Source organism: Neopelma chrysocephalum, unplaced genomic scaffold (genome assembly GCF_003984885.1).
Source record: "Neopelma chrysocephalum unplaced genomic scaffold, ASM398488v2 Primary Assembly neopelma1_84, whole genome shotgun sequence".
Lineage (NCBI taxonomy): Eukaryota > Metazoa > Chordata > Aves > Passeriformes > Pipridae > Neopelma > Neopelma chrysocephalum.
In genome coordinates, this window is record NW_020897746.1 from 3065803 (window position 1) to 3078773 (window position 12971).

A 12971-nucleotide genomic window follows, 5' to 3' on the forward strand; every position below is an offset into this window, starting at 1 on the left:
CAAATGAAATCACATTCTAAGCAGAAATTTGTATTTAATTACCTTCTGTGGTCAGCTACAGAACATAACTTAGAAAACATTTCTGGTGGGTTTGTTTGGGTCTGTATTTTCCTCAGGGAAGGGCTTTGCTCTGCATTTTCCTTCTCATAATGAGGCACTGTCCCTGACTGGGACTTTTGTTTGGTTTAGGGTGAGTAAAGCAATACTCTGCTACACTTTCTTAGATAAAGCAAGGCATGCAGGCAACATAAAAGTGCCAGCAGCCTTCGTCGCCAGGAACAGAAATGATCATATTTAACAGCGCCGTTCACAGAGAGATTAAACTGGGGCTGGCTGGTGAGAAGCTGTGTAGATAATTTGAAATAGATTCCGAGGGTGAATTACTGCCTGGCTGTCCCACTCACCTCCTCAGTTCTCGGATGTGCGTGCCAACCAGCATTTTAAGATAACTCTGCCCTGTTTGCTCCTTGAATTGTCTGGCTGTTTAACAGGCTCTTCAGATAAACAAGGGATAATCTCAGGATTTTGCTCAACAAAGATTGCTTTGTGTAAATTTTAAAAATTCTCTGAATAGGTTGTTGTACAGGGCCTGGTCCTGAGATTCTTTTTAGCTGCGAATGCTTTCAAGGGAGTAAGTAGTTGCACAATCATAGTTTCAGTAAGTAAATTATTGATAATATCTTCCAGTATATATCAAAATACCTTCCAGTATCTGAAGGGGCCTACAGGGAAGCCAGAGAGGGGCTCTTAGTCAGGAACCGTAGCCATAGGACAAGGAGTAAAGGGTACAAATTGAAGGAGGGGAAATTTAGGTTAGATATTAGGAAGAAATTTTTTACTTTGAGGGTGGTGAGACACTGAAACAGGTTGCCCAAGGAAGTTCTGGATGCTCCATCCCTGGCAGTGATGAGGGGTCTGGAGCATCTCTCTGATGAGGAGAGACTGCAGGAGCTAGGCCTGGTTAGTCTGGAGAGGACTGAGAGGGGATCTCATCAATCCATACAAACATCTCCAAGGTGGGTGTTGGGGATGGTGCCAGACTCTTGTCAGTGATGCCCAGTGACAGGACAAGGAGCAATGGCCATAAACTAAGACATAAAAAGTTCCACCTCAACATAAGGACAAACCTGTTTTCATGGAGGTGGCAGAGCCCTGGAACAGCTGCCCAGGGAGGGTGTGGAATCTCCCTCTCTAGAGACATTCCAACCCCACCTGGATGTGTTCCTGTGTCACCTGCTCCAGGTGACCCTGCCTGGGCAGGGGTTTGGACTGGGTGATCCCCAGGGGTCCCTCCCAACCCTAAATATTCTGTGATTCTGTGATGGATAATGCCTCAAGCAATCTGGTCAGGTGGGAGGTGGCCCTGCCCATGGGTGGAACTAACTGAACGGTCTTTAAGGTTCCATTCCAACCCCTAAACATTCTATAATTCCGTCAATCTATGATAATGACATCATTACCACTGACAACTTTCTCTTTTTTAACTGTTATTAAAAAATAAGAAAAAAAAAAGCACGGAACACAGTACTTCAGACCAAGGAAAGCACAAACCAGGGAGATAAAAGTAAAAAAAAAAAGTGTAATCAGCAAACAGGACAGCGGGCAGCATTTATTGAGGAGTAAGTAAATACGATAAATAATATAAACGGTAGCATTTATTGAGGAATAAATAAACATCATAAAAAATATAAATGGCAGCATTTATTGAGGAATAAATAAATACCATAAATAATATAAAACTATAATAAATTTGTTCAGAAATAAGATATGGAGCTCCACAACCAGGCACTTTAGAGCCTGGGGCAGAGCAGCCTCGGGCCGGGGGTCCCTTCCAAGGCCAAGCGTCCTTTCCAAGGCCAAGGGTTCTTTCCAAGGCCCAGGGTCCCTTCCAAAGCTCAAGGTCCCTTCCAAAGCTCTGGGTCCCTTCCAAAGCTCTGGGTCCCTTCCAAAGTCAAAGGTCCCTTCCAAAGCCGAAGGTCCCTTCCAAAGCTCAGGGTCCCTTCCAAGGCCAAGGGTTCCTTCCCAAGCCAAGGGTCCCTTCCAAAGCCAAGGGTCCCTTCCCAAGCCAAGGGTCCCTTCCAAAGCTCACAGTCCCTTCCAGGGCCCAGTGTCCCGTCCCGGGCCGTGGCTCTCCCCGGGCCCTCCCGGCCGCGGGGGGCGCTGTCTCTTCCGGCCGCTCCCGGCCCGTCTCTATGGTTGTTCCTCCTCCTCGGCCCCGGGAGCGATGGCGGGGCCGGGGCCGGGGCCGGGGGTGACCCCCAAGCCCCCCGTGCAGGTGGTACGTGAGGGCCGGGGGCGGACGGGGCAGGGCCGGGGGTCCCCGGGTGAGGGGGCTCGGGAGGGACCGGGGCTCCCCCCGATCGGAGTCTGCGGCACCACAGGTGGGGCACGGGGGTGGGAGAGAGAGTGGGGAAATATTCCTGCAACGCTTTCTGCTTTGGTTATTCACCGTAACAAAATATTTTGTATATATATATTTTTATATATACTATATATAAATAAATATTAAATATAAATATAAAAATTAAAAATATATATAAATATATCACATATCTCTATATATGTCTCTATCTCTTCTCTATGTCTCTACCTCTATATAACTATATATAAACATATATACAAATATATATATATAACTCTATACAATATTGATTATTAAAGAATATTACGAATTTTTTTTAAAAGTGCTGAACACAGCATTTAGGATCAAGTGCAGGCTGGGGAGTTGCAAGTAAAAAATGTGGTTAGAGGACAGGCGGGAAAGTATGTTATTGATATATAATATTTCTAGATGTATATTCAAATATATGTTTGTATAGATATATATCTACCTATAATATATGTATATATCTGTCTATGTAGAGTTATTTATCTATATAGAGATATCTATCTATATATAGATATCTATCTATATAGATATCTATATATCTATATATAATATACATATCTATATATATATAATATATAGATATATCCATATAGAGATATCTATCTATATGTAATCTTTGTAAATATCTATATGTATATCTCTATGTCTCTATATCTACATGTATCCATATATAATAAAGATATATATATAAAGATTAATTTTGGTTGCATTTGTTAAATTTATACGTATCTGTAGACAGTATATAATAAACATATATATAAAGATTAGTTTTGCTGTTACATTTATTAAATATATACATATCTGTAGAAATTATATAATAAAGATATATAAAAGTATTCATTTTGTTATTACATTTATTAAAATTATACATATCTGTTAAAATTATATATATAATATAAAAAATTTATATATAATTAAAGCATACACAAACATTTATATGTCTGTTACATCTGTGAAATTTATACACACACAGCTGATGGGGTTTGGCAACAATTTAAGGTTAGTCTGGCAAATGCCTGAAAAATAATAACATACAAATCAACGGGCAAGTAAAAATGATGAACAACATCACAGAGTCTCAGATCCTAAAGGCAGGTCAAAGTTTGTGGCCTGAAAATCTCTCTGGGTTAATTTAAATTAATTTAATTTAAAGTATCCCGCATATGAGATTTGACAAAGCTGGTGTGTTTCCACCAACAGCCCTGAGTTTGGAAATAGTTTGGAATAATGGCTCATAGGAAAACTTCATTGAAAAATAGCAGTTACGACTTGTATACATTTTCAGCAGTGTTAAAATGCTTTTCCAGAGTTATTTTCCACACTGGGGGGTAGGTAGGAACCTGCTTGAACTGAAATTGGTGGAAACTGAAAGTTCTCCCTTTGGAGTTGTTTGTCATCCACATTCTTGGAGGGTGATGGTGAGACCAAAAACATCGCAGAACATTCAGCTGCACAGTTTCTGACAACTTTATTTTTTATTTAAAACCTCACCTTCCTCCTCTTCAGTTTTGTGATTGATGTTTTGTTTTTCAGTGGTCTAGCTCGGGGAGGGGAGGGAGTTTTTGGCCTGAGTGATACATTTGTGGACGAAGGGGATTGAAACACTTGTTACCCATTTCACATTGGGTCATTTTTGCCATACGAAATTCACTCTGCAGTGAAGCCAAGAATTGTTCTTCAGCTCAGTGATAGCAAAACTACATGGCTAAAAATAGCCAAAATCACTTCAGATCTCACTCTAGAAGTTCAGGGAAACCCAGGCAGTGTCACAGTGCTCAAATCCAGGTTTGATTCACAGCTCTGTGTTTCAAGAGTCGCTCTTGGCTCATAGGCCATGAAACTCCTCCTCTGCTGATGCTGCTGTAAATCAGTCCCAGCTAATGAAATGGTCATTCTGACTCAGTCGCCACTCAGATGATCTTATATCGATAAAAATACATTAGTTGTTTGCAATTTATGTCCCAAATACTCAAAATTGATTTGAGAGAGCTTTACACATATTTCTGTCGTTCACTATTATGGTAACAGTCTTCAAATATATGAACAAAGACCTGGAATAAATCACCTGTGCTGGAATTGGGAATGTTGGCATAAGCTGCAGCAAAAGGACACTGGGAAAACTGTATTCCAGGTCTCCCTTATCCCTGCTTTTAGTGATTTCCTTAGCAAGGTTTGTATTTCTCCCTGGAGACAGGGTTTGTCAGCAGTGATAGAACTGTAGTTGATCTTGTTTTGGGACAGAAGAAGCAGACACAGTTTCTTGAAGTTACTACCAGCTGGTATTTTTGCCATGAGAATGCAAAGTGAAATAGTGCCCTGGTTCATGTTTTTCCCTCTTTAAATGATCTAGGGAGGTTGAATTGTTGTGACAGAGGAAGATAAAGGCCAATTTATGACGGCCCAGTTCAGCACAGGTGCCAACTGCAACACTTAAGTACAAATGTAGTAATGGACTAGGGAGAAATGAAAGTTTAGATTTTTGATTCATCCTTGGCTTAAAATAAAAGTAAACACAGAAAACCAGTAAGCTGAGCAAGAGTGGTGGAACCTGAGGAAACTCCAGTGAACAACATCAGCAGTGCTCTGGTATGTTCATCATATTTCTGAGTGCAGTTATTTGTGTGGATTTGTTGTTTTTTCAGGTTTTACACAGAGGTGTCATCAGCAGTTCAGCTCTGTACCTTAGTTTGGCAGCTCTGCATGGTGGGCATAGTTCTGTGGAAGTAGAATTTGCTCTCAGTAATGTGTTCAGGAGCATAGTAATATATTATGTGTTATTATGTCGAGTTCAGAGCACCTCAGAGCCAGCAGGTGTTTACGGGTTGTTTTATATCTGCTGTATGTAAGTACTGGGGTTTTCTGCTTTCAGTTCAAACTGAACAGGGAGGTTAAACATTGTATTGCTATTTTGCACTGCTGTTCTGACTTAAAACAGGAGTTCACTATGGAAAAAAAGCAAAGAAGTTCCAGTTCTCAAGCCGACGGCAAGCTCATTTGTGATGGTGTAGTCAAATTTTTACTGAGTGAATCAGAAAACAAATTAAAAAATAACTGATTTTTCTGGATGTACAAAACAGTACAAAGTTTATGTTGTCATTGAAAGAGTTGTGGAACCCTTTTTTCCTGAATAAGTATGTTAGATTCATTAATGTGTGTACCTTATTCATGAATGTGTAAGGTTGCATTTTAATTGCCATCTTGACACAAAGGATATTAAAATCCTGAGTAAATTGAATATTAGTTTAGAATCTCAGATTTGTGGCTATTTTGTAGTCTCAAAGTACTAACCAGAGACAGTTCTGAAATAATCTTTTGTGTCTGTGTGTTATAATTATTGGGTAATCAATTTATCTGTTTTTTTGTTTTGTTTCTCCTTATTTTTTTTATTTATCTCTCCAAAACACAAGTAAAAGGCCTACTTTGCTTAAAATTTTAGAAAGTTTTCCTTCTACTTCTTTTAACTAGCCCTTTCACCTGCTACATCATCCTGCCAAAGATCGGGAGGTTCATTCATTTTAGGCAGGTTTACTATTTTATTTGGCAGTGAAATATTGTTAATTATTGTCCCATACATCCTGCTCTGTCCTACCTGTGCTCCTCAGTGCCTAAAAATCTGCCTACTAATATATTCATCTGTGTGTATCCACACGATTTACATGTGCTCACATCGCACTAAATCGTGAATAATTCAATTTCAGGATCCCTCCAGTATTTTGTTTCCTGAGGTTCTCGCCTGCTTACAATAGGGACTAATCCTCTCTTTCTTCCAACCATGTGTTTATGGTTACCCCACACAATAAGGAGTTTAAGTTCTGTTTCTAGGGACTTCTTGAAATGTCCCCTGAGACTTTTTATGAGTTACTTAGGCCCTTAAGTTCCTCATCTATCAGCGATTTTAACAGGTACAGGCTTGGGCTCTCCCTTTACAAACATAGCCAGTGTTTTACTGGGCTAATTCCTCAGCACTTGGAATTCTGTGAAAGGAATATGTTCTTTTTTTTCAGATCCTGACAGAATTTTGGGGGTTGTTGGCTTTTTGGGGATAATTAAAACAGTGGGGAGTAACTGAACAGAGAAACCCCTCATCTCTGATTTGTAACCAACTTTAAAATGTCTCAGATAGGTTTTCCTGTTTTGTGTGCACATCTGAACCAAGAGGCTATAAAAGGAAAACCTGCAATTGGGATGGCAGAGTATGGAACTACATCATACAGCAACTTCTAATGTGCTTAAGAGCACTTGTAGATTGAATAATTTTTAGAAACTTGGCTCGAGCCCGAAAGTCCAGGCTCCATATTTGAGCATTTCCAATGAGGTAGTATGTTTAAAGAAAAATTAAAGAGTAAGATGTATTAATGGAAGACAGAAGTAAAGAGTGCCTTAAGAAATGCAGGAATACCATAAACAGGTTAGGATGGTGTTACTGATGGCTTTTTTTAGTGGATTTGGTTCAGTGGTCTCTCCTATTGGACTTCTACCAAAACCATCTTGTAGAACTCAAAGAAATTTTTCAAAAAAGCTTCGATAGAGCAAAAAGCAAATCATATATTTATAATGAAAATAAGGGTTCTTTGCCTGCATGTTTTTAAGATGCATTTTTGGGTGAAAGTTAGTTTCAGAAGGATCTGGCACTTCCCCTTTTTAATAAATGTTCTTACACTGTAAGTAAACAAAAATAGTGCTTACTGACATGCACGTGGATTTTTGTTTGGTTTTTTTGTAGTCTGTCATTGTGCCTGTTCACAACAGTGAATGCTGGTTAGATGAATGCTTAAAGTCAGTTTGGGAACAAGATTTTGAAGGAACCATGGAGCTGTCAATTTTTAATGATGCCAGTAAGGTACGTTTCAGACCTTCCTTAAAATAGTGTCCAAGTAAATACTGTCTCTGACAGGAATTTTTGGTTTAGTTCACCATGCAACCTAAAATAGCTGCATCTATGTCATTATTTTTTCTAGGATGGGTCAGCTGAAATAATTGAAAAATGGAAGATCAAGTTGGAAGAAGTTGGGATTCCAGTAATCATTGGGAGTAATGATTCCTCTGAACCTCGAGGTGGTATGTAACTTAATAGAGATTTTGTGAGAATTAGATTTTTATTGCAGGCACCTTCTGGGTTTTAGTTTGAAAAGTGTCCTTGTAGCCATTTGCATTGCAATGGAAAAAAGCCACGTTGTTTTCCAGAGCTCTCCCTTCAAAAACTCATTCCAGTTTAGAACTTGGCCCTGTTGGTTTGGGATGTGTAGAATTTGTTTATATGTCCAGGAAAGAAGAACTTGGCTTAGCACTTGTGCTCTACTCTGCAAAAGAATTTTGTTTAATTATAGTGTACACAATGTTGTTAATGCTTACAGTTTTACTGTGGCTTTCTGATATCTGATTTATCTTCAGGAGATGGGTTTTAAGAAAAAAGAAATGTAAGATTTTGTACATAAAGATTTAAAAAGTGTATGCATTTCTTTCAGTCTTGTAAAATAGGCCTTGAAATAGAAAAAAAATTACAATTTTGATCCCTTTGATGATCAAATATAAACAGAGGTTTCAGAATAGTTTTGATTGAGCTAAAAGCTCTCACTAAACTCCTAAGTATTCACTCAGAGGACTAACCCAGTGTGTTTACTGAGCTGCCAGATAACGTGTGTGGTGTGATTCCCTGTTGATTTACATGCTCATGTGAATCACATTTACCCGCTGCAGGAGATTACAAACAAATCTCTGCAAGAGATTTTCTTTTGCTTAATTTGGTTGGTTTATCTTTAGGGTTTTTTAGCACAAAAGCTTCCTAAAATGTAAAATAGAAATACAAGCCTGTTGCTCTTTGAAGAAGCTGCTGTTGAGTGACATTGAAGTTGGAAGATCATGTCTGTGGAGGAGAACAGCAGGACAAAGCAGGAACAGTGCGCTCACATTTTGTAGGGGAGCTGTGGAACTAATGTTTCTGTCATTCTGGACTTTGTTGCAATGAGTAGACAGGTAGGAATTGTTATAAAACTGGTCCAAATTTGTGTCTTTCAAGTTATCTCGCTTAGAAGTCACACTTTGGAAACACTGTAATACCAAAAGCTGGACAGTTTCTGCTTTTTAACTAAATACCCTTTTTGTAAGTGGAGAGAAACCAAGGTTTATTAGAGTCTCTTCAAAATGATCCTCCTATGCAAAAACCCAGTTCTGTTTCAGGAGGTTTAATTTTCATCCCCAGTTGAAACATGCAAATAAATTGAGAGTTTGGGCACTGAATTAATCTACAACCTGGTATAGGCCCTGGGCTTTATTTACTGTCATTTATCTGACTGTAGACTTTACAGCTGGTTTTAAATAGTTGTGAGACCCAGCAGTACTGAAGTAACACAGCGTAACTGTTACTATAAATATTTTTAGTATTTTAGTATCTCTAGCATGAACTGGTGTTGTTTTGACAGTGCAGCTTGCAATATTAGCATTATTGGGCTGGTGATGAGAAAAGGCAGACGGGGTTTGTAGAGGGAATTTTTCTCTTTTGGGCCACTGATACAGCTGGAATTGAGCAATGTCAAGAATTACTCGTATTCCTGGAAATTTGTCTTCTTTTTTTCCCTCCCTCCACTGGGGGTGATCAATCTCCTTTCAAATCTCACTTCTCTTAGTAGTTGATGATCTAGAAGCTAAGAAGGTTGCAATTTCTCAAGTCAAAGAATAATCCCAGAGGTTGTTAATTATGATACTTGGTTGGTTAGTAATGTTTTTGTTAATACTATCGTGTTGTGTTAACATCTTTTCCATTTTTATAAACATTTTCTATGTCTGAAGTCTTGTTGCTTATAGAGTGCTGTATCAGTTGTGTATAAACTAGTTTTTAGTTTGCCAGAACACACAGACACGATGCTCTGATAACAACTTATGTTAGAATTCTGACTTCAGTTCACCTTTGCACTTCAGGAAACTGAACCTAAAAATGAGTTCCTGTTGTGAATTCCAAGTACATTGTGCCATTAGGGATATGTCAGGTTATATTTTGGCTTAACATGCATTTCTCAGCGTTGGTGTAGCTGCAACCTGAGCAGATCTTTAATTAATTGGGGATGGGGGATGCAGCTGTGAGCATTGTTTTAAATAATAGTATGAAATGCATAGTTGGGCTGAAAAAACAAAGCTCATTCATGTGGAAGTCACTCTCAGGCCACCATTAAAACAAAGACATCTTTCCTTCACAGTTGTAACATTTTAGGAGCAGGTTACTTGAAATCCATAGTATTTGTTTGCTTTCAGTGATTTACTTTTATTATGTTAAGGACTAGGTACAACTGTAAGGAGTCTTGCCTTTAAAAGAAGATGCTTTGGTACAGAAACAATGTCCTAGTCAGGCTTCACATCTTCAACTATTTACACAAGATTAGGATTTATTTCTGATTCTTTTCTAACATGTAAAGGAAAGGGGGGGGGGGGAACCTAGAAAAAAAGAAAGGGTCACTTGCCTAAAAAAAGGAAACCTTTTTCTTTCCAAGAGTGAGGAATGTTAATATCTCACTGAGGCTTAAGTTTTTATGGCTGTAACCATGGTAACAGGCTCTTTTCACCAAGTAAGCAGGCCTTACAAAACTCAGAGACCTGGCACAAACATTTCATTTTGTTCAGTAGAGTAATATTAAAGATATTTTTTTACTCATGCCAAACATAGAATTTGTTGTGGTGAAGCAATTCTTAATACCTAGTTTCTTCTATGGGGATTTGTATCTCCCTTATTAATAATTTAAGAAATATGTGTATTTTCTTCTCTCCTCTCTAAAAAATAGCTGGAAAACTTCAGGATGGTTCTGTCTTAATCTGATAAAGAAATATTTTCCAACTCTCTCTCATAACAAATACTAGATATTTCATGATTTTATTTAAAGTGGTTTATTTGAAAATGAGATCTGAAATATTTCAGGAAGTTCATAGAGTAAGATACTTATCAAGCAAAAAATTGTCATCTTGTAGTTGCTTTTGAATCTCCTTCACTTTTTTCCTTCAATTTTGATTCTTTGTCCTTCATTATTGTCAACTGAAGGTGGTTGAAATATTGGGGTATGGTAATGAAATTAATTGAAATGTAAGTACAGGCTGTTTTACACTTGGCAATTGCTGTAAAGTATGAGTTGTGTGATGGTACTGATTTGTTTGATGTTGCCAAATTTAATTCTGTCCTGTTTTTCTGTCCTGTTCTTTTACCTCTTGCTTTAGTAGGGACCTCCTCAGTATTGGGGTTTTGCTGGCTTGGCATGTCCAGACCTGCTGAGTTGCAATCAGTTGTTTCCCACAAAAACTGCTCGTGCCAGGATTCAGCTCTGCTGTTGGGGCAGCTCCTGTCTTTGCCAACTGCTTTTTCACTGCCAATAGGAAGGAGACTGAGAGTCACTGTATATGTGAGATTAGATATTCATATGTGTAGAAAAGGTAGTGTGTAAATAAACTGTAAGATCATAAGTCCAAGAAATCCACGATGAAGAGACGTTAAGGTGAGGATTAAAGTGCACAAGAGTAACAGAGTTATAAGGAAGAGCCTTTATTAGCAGTGTTCTGGTGGTGGTTGACATAATGTTCCTTGGAGGCAGCAAGAAATGCAGTCATAAGTCTTTTTCTGTACTTGGACTACTCAGCAAAATAGCCAAGGAGCACGTGCATTACAGCTCAGGGAACCTTTGAGCCCGGTTAAGTTTATTCCCTGAGCAAACTTAAACTTTATCACATAAAAAGAGTAGAGAATTAGAGAAGTCTGCATTATTCAAATGCAAAATCTGAAACTTTGGGGATAATGATAGTTAAAATTATTCTCCTCTGCTTCATGGTGGGATTTTCTGGCTTTACATTTCCAGTTTTCCCATTAAAGAATAAAACTCCCATATTGTATTGTGTATCTTCACATCATTTGGTTTGCAAGTCAGGGCACTCTTTTGCTGGATTCCCTGACTTGTTTCCATTAAATACTTCAAAGCTGAAGTGTTACATATGTGACCAAGTGGAATTCATATGGAATTTTTCAGAATGATGCTGGATACAGTCTGATCTTTTCATATAATGCTACCCAGGAGAAGAATTCAGAATGTTCTTAGGTAGAACCTTGTCTACCAGCAGAAATTATCCCAGGTAAACACTCCTGCCTTGCAGATGTATTTCATGTTGTGGTATAAATTAACCAGCTTTGTGCTCTTTGTATGTATCTAATCAGTCCTGCTTTGGCTCCCCTCTGCATTACACATGTCATTACATAAAGGGCACTTAAAGTTTTTGTGTTTGCAGACTTTATATTTAACAAGCATCACAGAACAGAACTTAATTTTTGAGTCCTTCTGAGGACCTGTCCCCCTGATGGGAAGAACAGCAGTTTCTGGATCTTTCTTTGCCTCTTTTATGATTTGTTGGTATTTGTTATGACTCTAAAGGTGAATGTATATACAGCCAAGGGGTTTCAGCATCTGCTCTTTGCAGGGATTGGAACAAAGTTCCTTCCAACTCAAACCATTCTGGGATTCCATGATCTGAGGTTTTGGATGTGAAACCTAAACAGCTAGATGACTTTAAAGGTTCCTTCCAACCCAAACCATTCTGGGATTCAGTGATCTGAGGTTCTGGATGTGAAACCTAAACAGCTGAACTTCTCAAGATGTGTGTTACATATTATATCTTTATGGAGGGCCAGCAAAAGTGTTCTAATTCTGCTTGATGGTAGAATGCTGATAATCACTCAGAGAAGAAGACTGAAGTAGGCATCCTATTTAAATATTTACAAATTACCTTGTTTTAAATATGGAAAAATCGTGGACTTTCTGTGATACTGATTCTCATATTTTCTTTCATCTGTTCCTGACAATAGTAAGATTTAAAAAAATACAATGGTAAAAACTACCCCATAATTTTGTCTTTGTTTTCTCAACAGTTGGATTTGCTAAAAATCAAGCAGTAATTCAAAGTTCAGGAACCTATCTCTGCTTTCTGGATTCAGTAAGTTAACGCATTTCATCTAACTTGGTTTTGTTGATATAATTTTATTGGTTTTAATGTAGTTGTTAATTGTTTGATTTGCCTTAAAGCTGTTTAAAGGTGTTTGGGTGTTAAATGTGCTGGTTACTATTTATAGCTCCAAAGTTGTCTCCCAGCCTGTAGAAAGCCTCACACCATTCTTTGGTTACATCAGATTCCACAAGCTGGTGTGAGCAGGGCTGGGCCAGGTTGGTATTTAAGTGTTTTCAGGATTTTTCTTTCCCACATTCTACAGAAAATTGTATTGAGGAGAAACTAAGAGCTAATCTGTGGCTTTTTGATGCAAAGCAGGAGAGGTCTCACCTTCCATCTTGAATTTTTTTCCCAGTCCTTTGTGGGATACCTTCTGTGGAGCCGTTCAGCTCAATAACCCAGAGATAAGGATCGGACTTGGTGCAGCTGAATGTGCAGGGAAGGGTTTCAGAGGGTGCAGAGCTGAGCTGGGGAGAGGGGCCTGTGCCTGGGATCAGGCAGGAGGAGCAGGACCTTTCAGGCTCCCTGATCTCCTGTCATTTCACCTGGAGGTTGAGCCTTTGAGCTGGAGCTGAACTGGGGGCTGTGTGGGACAGGGTGAACTGGCTGCTGACAG

The 12971-nt window shown here is 38.7% G+C and overlaps 1 protein-coding gene across 3 annotated transcripts in view; it reads left to right on the forward strand.

The window, feature by feature from the left end:
• Window positions 1-2188: 2188 nt before the first annotated feature.
• Window positions 2189-12971, forward strand: part of B3GNTL1 (UDP-GlcNAc:betaGal beta-1,3-N-acetylglucosaminyltransferase like 1) — a 113376-nt gene continuing 102593 nt past the window's right edge. The window contains exons 1-5 of one of the 3 annotated variants that reach the window (XM_027691483.1): window positions 2206-2278; window positions 2686-2763; window positions 7113-7229; window positions 7348-7447; window positions 12279-12343. In XM_027691483.1, coding sequence (XP_027547284.1) covers window positions 7197-7229; window positions 7348-7447; window positions 12279-12343 — 198 coding nt within the window. In that variant the 5' untranslated portion in view covers window positions 2206-2278; window positions 2686-2763; window positions 7113-7196. Of the gene's footprint in view, window positions 2279-2623; window positions 2764-7112; window positions 7230-7347; window positions 7448-12278; window positions 12344-12971 lie in introns of those variants that run through there. The other 2 variants (XM_027691481.1, XM_027691482.1) reach the window with 2 other exon arrangements.